Here is a 17,417-nt window from a genome sequence, read left to right as displayed (position 1 = left end):
GTTCTCTAAGGCTGTGCCTGTCATCCAATTCCTGTGGATAAAAATTGCAACCCTTTAATGCGGAAGCATGTCGTTTTCTGTTAATCTCTCCCCCCGTCGTAGCCTGTCTTCTGTCTTTCTCCTCTCTGCCATCCCCATAAAAGTTTATCACAGTCAGGGATGGTTAAATGGGTGCAGGAAAACAGTGTTTTAGTAAACTGTAAAATTAGTTGGGAAGGTTAATGAGGCATTACTTGTCTGCCTTTGTAGGAAAGGCAGGTTTATGAAGGTAGCTGAACACCTAAGCGGAGGAGTGGACTTGCAGCATTTAAAGGCAAAAGGGTCCTTTTATAAAACCCTGTTTGAACAGATGTGCTCAGTCTGTCATCTTGATAACATTTATGGCTCTAAATGAAATCTAGTAGAAGCAGGGAGGGGGTGGAAGAGCGCTTAAAACATGGTGTTTGAGGTAGGAACAGTCGGTTTCATCTTCATGTTGTATGTTGGAAACACACCTCTGGATGCTCTGTGCTGCCAAGTAGCAAAGGGGCGTGAGAGTCAGAGTTATCAACAGTGCATTTCCATACCCACAATTTTCAGGTCCTCTATTACATCTCAAACACTTCTATTTTCAAGCCCCAATTTTAATGTCATTTTAGATGTCAGGTACATTTTAATGTTCAGGACATAATACAGTAAAAACAGTTATACACACAGACCGTTCTCCTGGCTAAACAAAACAGAACAATAAAAAAAGCTAAGCACAGCCATTAAGCGCGATGGGGAAAAATTTGTGTCTTGAAAGTCAAGCTTCTAAGAATATATATTTTTACTCGGAAAATGCCACTGCTGTATTTGTAATGCAACACCTCAATTATGGTGAAAGGGGGTAGAAATCAAAGCTATGAAACAGCCAAGGATCTTTAGATCCACTGCCTGAGCCACAATTAAGGTTTCAGAAACACCAAAGGCAAGCCAACGAGTGTCATTTTTAACCAGTTAGAACATTTTACTACTTCCTTACATCAGAAGTGTTAAAACTGGAGAGCCTATTTCTTGTCCTCAATAAAGTAATTAAACTGAATGAGTGTTGGGAAGTATTATTAGGTTGATAGTGACTAAAAATAGAAAAGCTCTCTTTTCAGATCAGCTGAGGTTTTCTGAAGACTTAGTGCTATCCTAGTGGTATCACTTAACCAGGACCTTTAAGCTGTGTCTTTGAGACTCAGGATATTTTACAGAAGATGTAGTCAAATGATAAGGCTTGCTGCTTGCTTTATTCTAAAGTGAGCGTTGAACCAGACAGCTGGCAGTTGATCAATTGTCTCTGCATTTTGCAGTGTAAACGCCCAGGGGAGTCTGAAGGATTCTGTTCTTTCTTTTAAATGAATTCAAAATAGTGAGGGCTTAGGGAGTGAAATTTTGGGGTGCCTTTGGTTTATTAAGCAAAAATCACCAAGGGCATTTTCATCTTTATCTGCAGCTTCTGGCAGGTACAGTGGCCAGATCTCAGCTCTGTTGGCAAAGCTCCATTGAATTCAGTGGAGCCACACAAGCTAAGGGCCTGGTTCTGTATATGTAACCAACTCATTGGTGAGTCTCTCCAAGGTAACCAACCACCTCTCCTGTGGAAGGAAAGGAACAAGGACTGGGGCCTGGCAGACAGGCTGGGAAACTCTGTCAAATGCCCATTTACGTTGTGAAGGCAAGTGGGTTACATGGGCACATATCCCATTGATATTGGGTGCAGAGGCAAGGAGGAGTTGAACACCAGGGTAGCATCCGGTTGTATTGCACAAGAACCCACAAGATTATCTAGAAGATCTACAGGAGACAGGTTTTGTTGGTTGTTTTTGTGTTTTATCTTTCATAATCCCATAATCATTCCTGCACATTGATGCATGCAGTTTCCAGATCATGGTTCAAAATGGAGAGTCCAAAATCGAGCTGGATAAAGCCTATTTGTAGAATTCTAGCACAGATTAACTGAACAGTCAATGAGATTGGTGTGTTACCCCTGGTTGTGCCCAGAAGTTTCGTGAATTCGGTTAATATCCCAGTCCAAACTGATATTCCTTTTTGCCTGCATCCTGGTGGTTGTGTGGGCAGCTAGAGCAGTAGAAGGAGGAGGATATCAATATGCTCATATTGTAGGAGGAATGCAAAGGGTCAGACTGCCTGGTAATCAGTAACTGGAGAGGGGCAAGGTGTGTGCCTCTGTAGCTTTTCTCCTATGTGCAGGAGCATCGTGCACCAGCAGTGAGTTTAGCAAACAGAAAGCCCTAGATACTAGTTTGTGGATCTGGTTTCCTATGGGGCCCCATAAGACTTAAAAAGTCACTCATGCTGTGTAATTACAACAGTGGGCCTGTCCCCATGAGCCCAGCTCCCTTGCAAGGTAAACCTGTCCAACTAGAACCAGAAAAGCATAAAACCTTCTTGCAAGTAGAAGAAGGAAACTGCCTCAAGGCTTGCAGCCATGTTACAGTGGTCTGAGGCCTTTGGAAGTTTTTGGTCTCAATTCCGGGAGACAGAAAGAGAAGCTGCCACAAACTCGCCACCATTCTACAGATCAGTACCCCAGATGAGATGAGGAGCTTGGATACGTTATTCTTTTGTCACCTTGGTAACATCCAGAGGAGAGCAAAAGACCCGGGGACCATCTGTGGGGTTTTTTTTGGTAGTTTGTTTTGTTTTGTTTTTTGTATAGCTATACCAGTAAAATTAAGTGTAGACTAACGCTCTCTCACTTGTATGGAGAGAGTCTACCACATTTCCCCAGTAATTTGGTAGCTAGACAACAAATCATTAGACCTGGTTCCCAAAGAAAAGTGAGATTCTGTACATGAATATTAAGAAATGACTGTATTTGGGACACACATTTTGGTTGTTTTTTGATCATCCACCCTCTTCGAATTCTAGGTCTTGGAAGAAACCAGTTTGTAATAAGCATGCCACCTGTGAGTCTGTCAGCTTTGTCTTAAGACTATGCTTTTCCTATGTGCCCCTTCTTTGTCACGCTAAGAATTGTCAAAGCTTGTCAAAAGCTGCAAGTCTAGCTTCCATTTGATTGTTATGGCTCAGACTTACTATTTCTGGCTGCCTTGCCTGGTTCTACTAGAATGGCTTTAATGTGGTCTTGCTAAGCTGCTGGAACTGTCTGGGTCCGAGCAGATTCCACCGGTGCTAGAAAATCCCTGGCTGCCAGGTTCCTGTCGGAGTTTGCCCAGATGTGCTGGAGTGCAATTTAAAACTTGGCGCTCTTGGCCAAGTATTTTTAAGATGTTCCATTTCAAGCATGTTCATCAATTCCAGTTTGATCTTATTAGCCACGTGCCGATGAACTCTTTTTTCTCTCTCATCCACAATAATTGTAGTGGTTCCTTTCATAATTGCCTTTTGCAACCTTGCCAGAAGAGTCACAGCTTTATCAGAGACCTAGTTTTGGGGAGCTGCTCCTGTATAACTTCTGAACCCGGTTGTTCTGCCTGTTGTTCTGATAGCACCTAGAGGTCCCTAATGAGATCCAGGGGTCCATTGGGCAGGCATTGTACAAACCCAAAGTAAGAGACTGACAGGCCCTGAAATGGAATGTTTTGCCTGAATAAAGTAAGTGTGTGTGAGTGAGTGAGAGGGAAACCAAGACACATTTGAAGGAAACTATTGACTGTCATAAAGCGCTACTAATAAATAAAAATATTCAACATTCTGTGGGGCAGGGACCATCTTTCCCTTCTACCATCTTTTCCTTCTGTACATACCTTGCACAGTGAGGCCCAGATGCTTCACTTGGATGGCTACATGCTAACACAATACAGGCAGTAGTCGGTTCAGTCAAGGATTCGCGCTTAGTCTTCACTTTCTCAACGTTTAAAGGAACCCCCTGTCCCAAATGACAGTCTTCCTTAATTTTGACCAAGAGAATAATAGGTAGGTGCAGTATATAGACACAGATGTTTCCTCTATTGGCTACTAAGTCATTCTTCCAAGGCCAAAAAGTGATGCTGGCCTGTTACAAGGAGGCTTATGTGCTGAAACCTTGCTAGGTGGTACTTGGTGCTCATCCTCTTTCTTGGCTGCCAGACTCCCTACCCCTAATGCCAGTGTTCCTAAGGCACAAAGGTTTTTTGTGTTCAAGTTTTGTGAGATAATGGCGTTCAAGTGCTGAAGCAGGCTTCGCTTTACTGTTGTGTTTGGAAACATCACTCAAAATAAGCAGTTCTTAATTTTCATCCACATTTATGCTTGGATTATTTATTTCCACTGCCGCCACTCCCTCTCCAAAAGCCAGCAGAAGCTGTCTCTTATCTCTTGCTTGTTCTTTGTGGGCGCTGGTGACCACAGGGGGTTGTTTTGGGGAGGTACAATTAGTGTCTCTGGGGCTGTGGAGAAGGGGCTATAGCTGTTTCTTACGTTCAGGGTGACGGAATAATGCTGAATGAGAGGGTGAGGAGTATGGAGATTTGCAGCCAGTCTAGGGGACAGCAGTGACTATGCAGAATCCTGCTGAATGGAAAAAGCAGCCGCTCCATTGTATGTTTATGCCAGTCCTTTGCAGCACAGACCTTTATTAGGCAGGGGCTATAAATTTACTTGTACAAATATAAATGTAAGCCTCTGAGACTTCTGTGCCAGTTACAAGGCATGCTCTCCATCACAGCTGACCCTTGGCAGCATGCAAAGTTCCATCCCGTTGGGTAGATCATCTGAAGATATATACTGTAGGCAATGCAAACCCCTTACTAAAAATACCCCAAACAATATTTACATTTCAATGGACTAATAGTTTCTCTAGGTGTTTTCTTAAGTAACACCAGAACCTTTTTGATGTATTGCTCTCAATCATGACCTCTCCAGAGCTCTCTTTAATAAATATCTCCATTTTTTTAAAACCCTGTTATAATAAGCTCAGATGTTGGATGACATTTTTCCTGGTGACTCACGTATTAAAATTAACCTTGAACTATTTACATGCTCAATCACTGCATTCTCTTCTCTCTGCCCCCTTCCCCCGCCCAAGCATGTGTACATTACAGGAATTCTGGCTCTGCATCAATTTTTGTTTTGTTGATTAAAAAAAATTCCCTGCCTGGAGTACACATCTACTTGAGTGAAAGAACACACAGTACTGGCCTTTTGAAATTGGCAGGCAGTGTACTGTTCCCTGACTGATAAGAGGTACTGTAAATAAAACTGTACAGCATAGCCTGTTGTAAAATGCCCTATGTCTGTACTTATTGTTCTGACAGCTTATGCTTTTTTGGGGTATGCTGTTTTGGTACACTCTGTACTTCCTTATGTAACCAAGCATGCATATCTCATCAGAACATTCAAGATGTTTATTTTAAAATCTCAAGGAATTTTTCAAACCCTCCATTAGATGCTGGCAAGCTCTTTATTTTCTTGTTTTGCATTTATAATATTAGTCTTTGAGATTTTTTTTCCCTCCCTTTCTCATTCGAGTTGCATCTCTCAATTTTTGTTTGTGGGTTTTGGGGTGGCATATGGGGGTTAGCAGTAGTTCTGTCCCAGGCATATCAAAGTACATGAGCCAACTTCTCCCAGAGGGGCAGCATTTTTCCGTTGCTTTGCAAAAACTGCCTATTGAGCCTGGAAAAATGAATAAGATTTTCTACTGTTGTCTGTCTCCCATCTTGTCTTGATGGTTATATCTCCTTTGAAGATGAGGTGGAGGCGGTTGGCTTGTTTGCTTCTCCAGCCCAACAAGACTCTGCAGTCAGGCTTCAGTAGCATCACAGCCTTGTGGGTTTGTTTGTGTCCTGGTCATACAGCATTGTAGCGGTCAGTCCCCGTTCAGATTTCTTTGGCAGATTTCTTTGGTACATACAGTGTCCTGACCCACCTACTCCTGACCCTTGATGAACATCTTGAGACTAAAGAAGAACCTACCCAATCAGGGAACTTCATCTTCCACATGGGCAAAAGAGACAACACTGCTATACTTGGGTCAGGGAATGCTGCAAATAAGCAGGTTCACAGCCATGAGCAGTAAACATCCAGGTCTTAATGGTATCCAGGACAAGTGGAAAACAACCTGAAGGTGTTTAAGTGATGACCTATTTTCTGTGTTGCCTTAGCTGATGTGGTACGTTATTGAAACTTGCTGCTGTATCGGGTTGATGTAACTTCCGGGGTAGTGCCTCCCATTGGGGGTTTGAAGGAGTTTGAAGCATCTGTGCACTTTTGTTGCCCCAGTGACTGTTTGCTATACATTATGTGCTTTCCTTGCACATTGTTCAGTGGCTTCATACTTCAGGATACCTTGGCCTATCCATTGTTCACCAACTGCTTTTCGAAAAGTTTATAGAACTAGGCTGTATTAATTTAAACCTGGACAGTGCAGTGCAAGTGCTTATCAAAGCTGCTTTTATTTTAATAAAGCACAGCACAGAAACTTAACAAGGTGTTCTGTATATCATAGGCTCCTAGGAAGTTAGAGACTGAAAGCATCTATTAGACCAAAGAGTATGTCCTTCCCTTCGAGTTCAGGATATAATCCTCCAATGGAGGTAGCCAATACTAAACTGATACTGCCCTTGATTGAAGCTGGAAGGCAGGGCTGCAATGCTAATAATGCATGTCTGTATTTATAAGCCAGGGCAAACTATTATATCTAATATAATTAATGGCCTGATTTTCAGAGTTGCTGAGCACTCCTGAACTACCATTGAGTTGAGTGGCTGTCTGGGGTTTTGAGCCCCTCTTAGAATCAGGCTATTAAAGCCCTGCTATACATCTGCCTACATGTTTTCATTTTTGGCATGCCATCCGCTCAAACTGGCTTTCTGCCCACTGCATGTATCATTTTATCCATTTTCTAGGAAAGGCAGGAAGTTGTCTCAGACTGCCCCAAACTTGTTAGCATTCTTCCTCCAGTCACATATTGCTGCTTCTAATGCAATGTGGCCAACCAGAAGAGGAGAGCAAGCACAGAAGTGAGTCATTTCAGACCTGCTGTATTTGATGTGCAGGAACCCCAAAGTGCATCTTCTTTAAAAACAAAACAAGACCTGCCACAAATTAGCATATGCTTGGGGTTAAATGTGGACTACACGCTTTTTTGTTGCTGTTTTAGGAAAAGTAAATGGCTTGAGAACGAGCTGGCATTTGTCTGCAATCAGATTGTTCTATTCCAAGTCTCAGAGATGTCAGCCTTTGGCTATTGGGTGCATGTGCAGTACCAATAGGGACTGTACTGGCCTTTTGGGTCAATGATCCAGGAACAAAACATTCTCTGAGTAATCTCTGGCATGACAGACTGTAATAGAACTGACCTTTCTAATTATGTTGGTAATAGAGCTGTGTTTGTTATTAAAGCAGTACTTTGTTAGTGGAGGAAAGAGGCAGCTGGCATCCTATCCTTGCTTGTTCTCTTTATCTCCTTCCTCTTTGAACTAGGGTAGCGTAAGCTTGGCTGCAAGTCAAGTTGGCCACATCCATATTGTATTCAGGTCCTATCCCATAAAGAAGCTCTTAAGAAATAATCTGCCTGAATAAAAATATATACACTTAAAAAAAATTACATGTAGCTGAAAGAAGCAAGTTTCCATTAATGTCTTTTTAAATGTGTAACCGGCCATATGATGTCACTGGAGTGGTTTTTTTTTGTTTTGTTTTGTTTTGTTTTTTTTAAGGGAACAGCCATGTGGTTTATGCACAGTTGAGTTGTTTTGAATGCAAACTTGACATCATACCGAAGGCAGCAGAGAACAACATATGCACAGTAAACAGGCAGACTGTCTTATTGATTAACAGATGAGACCTCTATTATCGATCAAAGCTTGGCGAGAAAATTTATCACTTTTAATTTCACTGCTGCCAAATATTTCTGCCCGTGAGCCAGCCGTTACTAAGGCAATTTAAAGGCAAAGGAATTCTCTCTTTAATGGATCTCACGGCACCTCTGTCTTTCTCTACCTGTTTTGTCTGCACCTTTCTCTAAAGCCCTGTATTTTTGAGGGGGGCAGCGAAGTACTTTTCTTCGTATTAAATTTGGAGGGATGGGATGAGGATGAGAAGTGCCATCTGAATTCCTGGAAATAAGCCACGTAGCATTTTGGTATCTTATGATGGGAACACTTTCAAATGTAGCAGGGGAAGCTATGTAGCTAAGGTCTAAATGACAAGTGAGGTAGCTGGCGTTTTTTCCCCACATCATACCAGTTTGAAGATTACCCTGTCATACTCTAATCATTATTTAGTTTTCTTACAGCAGATGTATCAAACTTCAAAATCTAACAAATGCATTCACAGCTTTTTCCTGGCAGCATATGCTTAGAAGATTGTGTATATTGTTAATCTATTTTTATCTGTAAGTTACTTATCTGCTGTTAGACATCCTGTTTTTTTCTCATTATAACTAGAGCCTCTGACCCACTATATGCAGTGCATGTTGATAGCAATTTTCTAAGAATTCCCACAAATACCACATCTCTCTAATAGTCACAGAAATATCTGTGCCTTTCACTAAATTGTGTTGTTTCTGCCACGTTTCTTATCAGATGGTTCTACTTTCTTTCTTTCCTCTCCTCTTTAGATACTGGTAATAACTGCTACAATTGGCAGAGAGTGCAGGAAAACCAATTAAAATTAGATCAGTTACAACTCTGGTGAAAGTCACTGATGTCTAATGATTTTTTTAAACAAATATCTAATTTGTTGGAAAGCAGCTCTTTGATTGTAAAGAGCAATGTAATATTAATAGTGTATTTTATTATTAGGCTGTTCTTCTAAGCTACTACAACCGTATGTTTTGTTGTGTTGTGTTTTTTCTTTTGGTGCTGCAAAAGACCCACTGCTCCTGGATAAATTGGGATCTATGGGTTATCTTACTAGGTGTAAAATATTTGATCTTTCACTGACCCATTCAGTAGAACATTTCCTCCCTTTTTGGGAATGATCCGCATTTGTATCACTTTCACGACAGCACAAAGTGATGCCATAGAGAATTGCTCTATCCTGTCCTCCAAGCATGGATAATTTGTATTGCATTATCAAATACTGATTGGAATACTGCTTTAGTTAGCAATGTTGGATACAGACTTGTTTAACTTGTTCTGGTTTGACTTATTACAAACAAAATCCACATTAATTGTGGTGTTTTGAAGAGTCTGACAATGTTTTACTTGGCACAGAGACTCTTACCTTAAAGTTGTCTGTGTCTGTCTTTCCTTCCTGCTGTACGTTAAATGGTCCCTGTTGCAATATTGTCTCTGACAAAAATGTTTACAGATTGTATTTCTGTTGGATCATCTGAAGACGTATATTGTGCCTGGGTATCTTCATAATATGCTCTTTATTTTTTTTTCCCTCTCTAGCGGGTGCCAAAGCGTTTGTCTGTGATCAATGTGGTGCACAGTTCTCTAAAGAAGATGCCCTGGAGGCGCACAGACAGACACACACCGGTATGTTGACTTTTTTTTTTAAACACATCCCCAAAAAACGTAGTTGGTCTGCACAGTGACACCTGGTCGAGCAGGCAAAACTTTCCAGAAATCCTGGAGAGAGCCAGACAGAGGAATAAATGATACATTTGTGTGGTGTTCACCTGTCTGTTAGCTCCAACTGGAGATAGCAGATCATACCCTCTCTCCCCAGGTTCACACACAGGTTGATACAGCAAGATTTTTTCCTTGTAAAACAATCTTTCTTAACTCTCAGAGCTGTTCCCAAAAGCCCTCGTTTACCAAAAACCAAAATCAGAGTTCTTTCTACCAAGAGAAAAGAGAGTGTTCCCAGGCTTGGGGGAAGAGGGTGAACATCTTTTTGGCCCCCTTTGTCTTTTCCCATTCAGTTTCTAAGAGGTGATCCTTGTAAAGTGGGGGGACAGGAGCCCTATTTCTTAAGGATGATCAAACTTCTGTATAAGACTGTGCAGAATACATAGGATTGAAAGGATTCGTTTTTTTTCCAGTAAATGTTGATTTCACTGCACATGCACACGCACAAACGAGCAAAACATAAATAAATAAATAAATAAATAAAAATTCCCCGTGGTGGTAATCAAAATTAAGAAATAGGCAAAGTAAGAAATCCTGCGGAGAACTTACTAGAGTCCCACTTGAATGTGTACAAAACACGTTGTAATGAATGCTGCCTAAAGCAGGTTTTACACTTCGGCTAAAACAGCTGGCTTATAAAGCTTTAATTGTTTGAATCTCAGTGTCTACTGTCATTAAATAATTATTGTCTGATCCCCCCCCTAATTTCCCACAATTGTTGAAATTTAAATAGACAAAAAATTTTAAAAATATTTAAAATAAACATTGATATTATCCATCAATATTATTAAAAAATATTGAGTTCTGCCAAGCCAAAGAATAAATGGGAGCTTGGATGCCCTGGTAACCCTACTCACGAGGTGGAGATGAAGTGACCGGACGACCATCTATGAAATGGCTCAGCGGGGGAACTACAAGTTTACTCTTGGTCCCTATTGGGAAATGTTGCCCATGTGTCTTGTGCATCATTCAAGTATTGTCCTGGAGCACGGAGAAATGTTTTTCCAAGACAATACAGGCTGCTTCTTTTTTTTTAAGTTACCCAGGTCAGAGCAGGGCAGTGGGGTGTGTGGAATTGCCTCTATCCATTACCCGCAAGAGGTTTCACTCCCTTCTGATAACTCCCGTTGTCTGAGTGTTGTCTTCCTCTTGCATGCCGGGCTTTGCTTTCTAGGCAGAGCCCTCTCTTCTTTGGATTTCGCTTCAGCTCCTAGGGCCCTGTTTGGCTCTAAAGAGGTGAGGTGTTGAAAGGACAAGGTTTTAACTAAACGATTGCTCTTAACTATTTTGGCTTCCTTTAACTCAAGTCTAAAGTCAGTTTGACAATAAGGCATTTAGTTGAAGTCTCATTGCCTGAGAAGATTTAAAACTAAGCTGAATGAAACCCTAGATGATATACTGAAGGGAACAATCAAACATTGGCTAAGGCAGAGAAATGGATAGACTATATGGGGCTTTCCAGCATCTCCATTTTATATAAGTCACCGACAGCTCTTCAGGAGTTTTTACCCAACGTTTCTTTTCTCAGTGCCCTCTGATGGTGGGGGAACAGTATGGTTCTGCTGGATATTTCTGAATATTTGTGTATTATGACATTGCACCTGCATTTTCACCATCATGGCCATTCCAGGAAACACCTAGGAGAAAAACCAGCTCTCTGACTTGTGGGATTTGGCTGAGACTTGCAATGAGATCTCCTGTTTCATTACAAAATCTACAAAAATGAATTTTCCAACGCTAAACCAATGTCCCCCCCCCCACCCCGCCATTCCTTACTTTGAAAGCTCTTTCTCCTTGTGCTAAATTCCGCATACAGCAATTGAAAGCAGAAAACTCAGATGTCTTTCTGGATGAAACAGAAAAATCTGGTGAAGAACTAATATTTTCTGTCTCTCCGCTAAGCTAAATGTGTTCTGAAAGATCAAATCATATTATCAGCTGTGACCTGAAACCGTAGTGTAGAAAAGGGTTGACAGCTACACATGCTAGACGTGAAATGATCTGTCAAAATGTTACTCGGCGCTCGGTTTTCAAAAATTTAAGATGGTTTGATTGGAATCTAAGAGAAGGAGTCTGGGGATGCTGTTGCCAGGGAGTTAAAACTTCTTGCATTACAGAAGCTGAGTTGGGGAGCTTTCAGTCTTTTACATGATGGCATATCCTGCCCCAGAGCTGTTGTCCTATTCCATGAAGAACATGTTGATAAATCCATTATAGGGTCATGTATACCAGCTACGAAAGGTTCATTCACATAAATAGTGACTTGTAGTGGCTCCATCTTGCCAAGCTGTGTTTTACATGCTGGCTGACTTCCCCTAAAATGATTTAACTGGACACTTATCCCCACCCCAGCTCAAAGATGGTTGAGAAAAAACAGAGAAATGGGAAAAATGGTGTCCTTAGTAGATGTTTATTCTTGTGAGGTTTATGTGTCTGGAATATTGCTGTCCTTTTAAAAGGAAAACAAAGGATAGGGTGGTGGTGTCACCATGTTGGAGCCAGGATATTAGAGAGAGAGAGAGAAGTGAGGGAGGTAATTTTTATTGGACCAGCTTCTCTTGGAGAAAGAGGCAAGCTTTGTGCTTACACAGAGCTTTTCTCCAGGTCTCGGAAAGGTACTCAAAGTGTCACAGTAGCTGAAGAAGAGCTCTGTGTAGCTTGAAAGCTTGTCTCTTTCAACAAAGGAAGTTGGTCCAATGAAAGTTATTACCTCACCCACGTTGTCTCTAACAAAGGATGGAGAAATTCTCATTTAGGGCTTGTATGAGCGTGTGCAGCTCAGAGGCGTGACCACCACCAGAGAAGTGGAAACTGACAGGAAGCACTTATTGACTGCGTCAACATTTGTCTTGCAGAACTTTCTCACCTGCTAACAAAAAACAAACCAAGAGGTGTGGAGGGTGTTGCAGTAACTCACGAGAAAGAACACCATTATTTTTTCCTGTTGGGTGGTGGCTAGTAATACCCTTATCATTTCAGGGCTTCGAATACAGGAGTTGAAATAAATGCTGTTGCTCAGTTACATTTCTTAGTCACTGGTCGCTCTCCAACAAACGATTTCTGTTTTGTTGAAATTAGATATTCACTGATTTTTTTTTTTCAGTGGTTGGATTGTTCAGTGGTTTTTGATCACGATTATGGTATGGATCCAAAATTCAGATGAAATATTCAGCAAGAAGATTTGAAGAAATCTAACCATCTACGTCATTACTCATCTTAAAAGCTGATGATTTAAGTTTTTCAAAAATACTTATGTGCTATTTTCAAAAGTGACTTAGGAGTCTGACTCAAAGTCAATGGGACTTGTACTCCTAAATAATTTAGGCACTTCAGAAGATTCTCTCTCTGAATTGGCAGATCAGTGCCCTTTTTCATCCTATTTATGTGAATCATTAATTGTTCTTTATCTTGACTCTATAGAGGTCATGTTTCGTTGGCATAGGACACGTATAGTTGATGTCAAGATGTTGACTGGATCGTCACCATAGACTGAGTGCCTAGTCCCGCATTGCAGAAGAGAGATTCTTTGATGTCTGATTTAAGAATATATCCAAAAGAAAGAGAACCAGGTTGTTAGGGGGCTGGTCTGTGGCTGAAGATCTAAAGAGTGCAGTGGTCCCTGAGATGGACGCTCCTGTGAGTGGCTTCTAGATGGGAGCTCCTAATTCTTTCCCCCATGTGAGTGAGTCATGTGGGACTCTTCACTGAGGTTCTCATCCCCACATAGAATCATAGAATATCAGGGTTGGAAGGGACCTCAGGAGCTCATCTAGTCCAACCTGCTGCTCAAAGCAGGACCAATCCCCAATTAAATCATCCCAGCCAGGGCTTTGTCAAGCCTGACCTTAAAAACTTCTAGGGAAGGAGATTCCACCACCTCCCTAGGTAATGCATTCCAGTGTTTCACCACCCTCATAGTGAAAAACTTTTTCCTAATATCCAACCTAAATCTCCCCCACTGCAACTTGAGACCATTACTCCTTGTTCTGTCATCTGCATATTCAAATATAGGCTTATAAACCCAGAGTGAGTCCAAAAGCTAATGGCTTTTCTCTTCCCTTTCCTTTCCCCACAGTGGCCAGCAATTGTGTCTCCCTCTCACATCTATACTACTTTTTCCTGCCAGACTGACCACAGGCTTGATAGGTGGCTGATGTAGGGGATGAACCTCTTGGAGTTGTTTCTTTTTCTCTTTGTTCTGAAACCCTTGGAAACAGAGTGGCCCCAAGATAAATTTACGGCCTGCCGTTGAGTGATAACTCCAAGAGGAGATGGGGAGCATAGTGAGATGCAGGGGTTTATGGAAGCTGTTCATGGCTGTAGGTGTCTGTTCCTTAGTGAACTGGAAGTTCAGCCATTGACTTGTTTGGCTATATGCCTTGAATGCTTGTTGCTACCAATAGATACTTTTATTGCAAGATATACTGAGCCTGCCTCTCAGTGAAACTCTACTAATAACTCTGAACTCTCCTTTTTCTTTTGTCAGAGTGCTTTAGTTTTATTAATAAATTGCCTGTTTTAATATGAAACTTTGATGGCTCGGGCAAATCTGTATATTCAAAAACAGAATCCATCTGCTATCTCAAAGCACAAGCTGAGTACGTAGTGATTCTAACTAGCACACGACGTTCAAGCAAAGGCAAGGAAAGAACCATTTATGCATACTGAGTCATTTTTTTGAACCATTGAAGGGTACACTAGATTAACAAACAGTAATGTTTATATGGCAGTGTTGTCTTAATTCCATTCCTGCTCAGTTCGGTTTGTAACCGCACAATACACCAAAAGGATCTATCAAAATAAGTAGTGGTGGCATGCAGTGATGCATGCCATGTGTGGTTCAGGCTTTTTTTGCATGCATTGCTTAGCACGAAGGATGTGGATGTAGAGAAAGGTATTTCCAATTCATACATAAGCTAACTTGACCATTTATTTCCTATCTAAATAATTTAGTGGTGGATAAAATGCTGGTTGCTTTACCAAAGAGCAAACGGTTTTTATCATGTTTCCTTTTGTTGTTGTGCTTTTGCAGGGTGGGTTGTTTGTTTGTTTTGTTTTTGTTTGAGTACAATAATAGGTAAATACAGGGAACTCCCTTGTGCGTTGTATATTGAGACAAATACATAGTGCAAACACTGTAGTTTCTAGAATGCTTCTGTTAAAGAGCATTGAAGAGTTAACAGTTAGGCTGCTCCAGCATGTATTTTATTTATGCTTCAGAGTCTTTACCTGGTTCTCTAAAGTAAAACTAAAAGCAGTGTGTGGGGAAGGAGCCCACTTATTTTTGTACTATATTAGGAACAGCTTAATTTAGTACAAGCGAGTCTTTTATTACTGATAAACTGATAAACACCATTAATATCTTAATTTATACTCAGAGATTGAAATTTGACACCTGGACACTGTGTTGGCTTGGAAAACACAACCGGTTTTGTGCCAGAGGTTTTAATGACCGATCAGTAATATAAATTGCTGCATCACTGAACAGGAGTAGGTTCACCATGTCATTTGATCTGAAAACTTCACTGGCCAAGCAGCAGTTAATAAATTTTCAAATAATTACCCTCTTTATTCAAAGTCAAACTAATTAGGATTGGTTTTTACAAATAATAATGTTGTTTAAGCAACTGTATATACCAGATTAGGAAGAGAAAGAAAAAGGATTTGGAATGTACAGGCTACCAAAACAGGAAGAATTAAATACTGACTGTACTTTATTTTCAATGCTGTTACCACATGTTTGTACAGCACCTGGCACAATGAGGTCCTGACCTGCTTGGTTATTGGAAACAACTACAGCATAAATATTTAATAGTAATGTACGGCGTATGTGACCCATTGCATGCTGTAGAGAGTTGGATTTCAGTTAGCAATGTCAGAAACATTTTTATCTGTTCCACGAGTTTGGTGGTGGCTGCTGGTTTGGGGACGATGAAAATTCCACCTGGATAGGACTGAAGGTGTATGTCCGTAATCCATTCAAATATTCTCTCTGCCTCTCCAAACCCAGACATCCTATTGTAATGGTAGTTAGAATTTGATTTAACCAGTTTTCATGAACAAACATAGTTTGCCAGTTCCATGGGAATCTGATAATAAGCTAGGCTCTAACAGATGGGGAATGGAAGGAAATTGAGTGTGGTCTGCGGGATTTCTTGCACCTTCCTTTGAAGCAGCGGATACTGACCGCTGTCAGACAGAATGCTGAACTAGACAGACCATGCCTTTGCTCTGATCTGATGATTCCTGTGTTACTGTGCCCTGTTTAAGGAGATGTGACCTGATGGACAAGGATTCCAGTACATTTTTGTTTGTATCCTTAACCTGCTCGGCTAACTGACGGCGAAGAAACTGGGATTGGGACAGAGTTGTGGCTTGCAATGACAGTTCTGTTGGGCTTAAATATGAGAACCTCTCCTCTCGCTCTGCCTAGGATCGCTTGCATGGATCCAAAGACTTTCTCAAGTAGAAGGGAGATTATGGAGTCGAAGAAATAAACTTGCACTAGTACTTGATTAAATGTCATGTAGCAACCAGTTCATGGCTTAATATTTTTTTGTTTTGTTTTTAGAACTGTTGCGCATTCTGCACTCCCAGTGAAATAAATGGGACTCTATGGCTGGTCAGCACCTTTTGAAAATCAGGTCATTTATGACCTCTGACGAGAAGGTGCAGCGTTAGGAATGTGTTTTCTTAAGAAGGCATTTAATGATGACTGAAGCTCAACATGTCCCATCAAAATAAAGTTAAAACAGGGCAGCTGCTAGGTTTCACTAATAACCTTGAAAAATGTGAGCGGACTTAAGTATATTTGATTTAAAGCCTTGGGACTGGAATGTTCGAGGCTGCCAAAGAGAGCTATGCTCGTGCCAAAGCTCAAATGGCGACATGAAAACGTAGCTTGGTGGAACAAAAATAGGACTCCCGGGTCACAGGGACCCAAGTTAAACAGGTTTATCATCACCTCCTTAAGATGTAAATATGCGCTTCTCAGTTACACATCAGAAATGGGCTTTATGGCAAAAGGAACCCACACTTGCCAAGAAATGGATAGCTTCCTGTTGCTGAGCAGCTCTCAAATAGTGCTGTCTCTGGTACAAAAACTTTAATTATAGAGGCTGTATTAAAGAAACTTGATTTGCAAATAACTCTCTTGCAGAAAAGATTTATGTCTCTCCTTTGTCCTCGCCAGCTGGTTTTTTGACAAGCATGGTGAAAGACCTTCCTTTTGCAGAGGTGCAGCAAGTTTGTATTACTTCTTGAAGCTGCTCTGGCAGATCATTGCAAGGGTGCTACTATATGATTCTTTCTAGAGAGAAATGAGGCAGTGTCCAGGGTGGGCTGAACTGACTTGTTCACAAATGCAATTTTTTGAGAAGGGACACTGACTGAGTCAACTATAGATCAGTTAGTTTTTACATCTTTTAACAAAGTGTACAAAATATTGACAATGCTGCATAGCTCTTTTCTTAGATCAGAAGAAGATTTTACAAAAGGTATGGATAAGGTAAAGGAATCTTGTAAATTCCCACTTAAGTGTGTAGACAGCTCTGGGGTGGAACAATTTAAAAATATGGGAAAGCCACCTTATCTAACGTACATTTCACATTGCTCACTGCTTCCTAGAGAAAGGTTATCTTGCTGCGTTCTAACTTGTCTTAAATTTAGACCATGTTGACTACTATCAAACTGACCCTCTCATGATAGACCCTATGTTAACTACTATCAAACTGATCCTCTTACGATAGAAAAACGAAGCTTCTGTTTTGGATACAGGGTGAAATTTTTTTCTTACTTGAATGTTTTTTCCCCCTTATGAGTGTAGAGACTTCTGTACATTCTGCATAGCTCAGTTGATTCAGGACTGAAAAGTTCTTTCTGGGTGTTCACTTTATTTGGCCTGAATCCTACAGTAAC

At 40.9% G+C, this 17,417-nt stretch overlaps 1 protein-coding gene across 4 annotated transcripts in view; it reads left to right on the top strand.

Moving 5' to 3' along the window:
* ZBTB16 (zinc finger and BTB domain containing 16) overlaps positions 1-17,417 on the top strand; it is a 178,364-nt gene that overhangs the window by 97,417 nt on the left and 63,530 nt on the right. For all 4 annotated transcript variants that reach the window (XM_048827508.2, XM_075122176.1, XM_048827509.2 and 1 more), the window contains exon 4: positions 9,318-9,404. In XM_048827508.2, coding sequence (XP_048683465.1) covers positions 9,318-9,404 — 87 coding nt within the window. The remainder of the gene's footprint in view (positions 1-9,317; positions 9,405-17,417) is intronic.

Source organism: Caretta caretta, chromosome 22, assembly GCF_965140235.1.
Source record: "Caretta caretta isolate rCarCar2 chromosome 22, rCarCar1.hap1, whole genome shotgun sequence".
NCBI lineage: Eukaryota > Metazoa > Chordata > Testudines > Cheloniidae > Caretta > Caretta caretta.
Note: the sequence above shows the minus strand (reverse complement) of the source record. Positions and strands in the feature narration are given on the sequence as shown.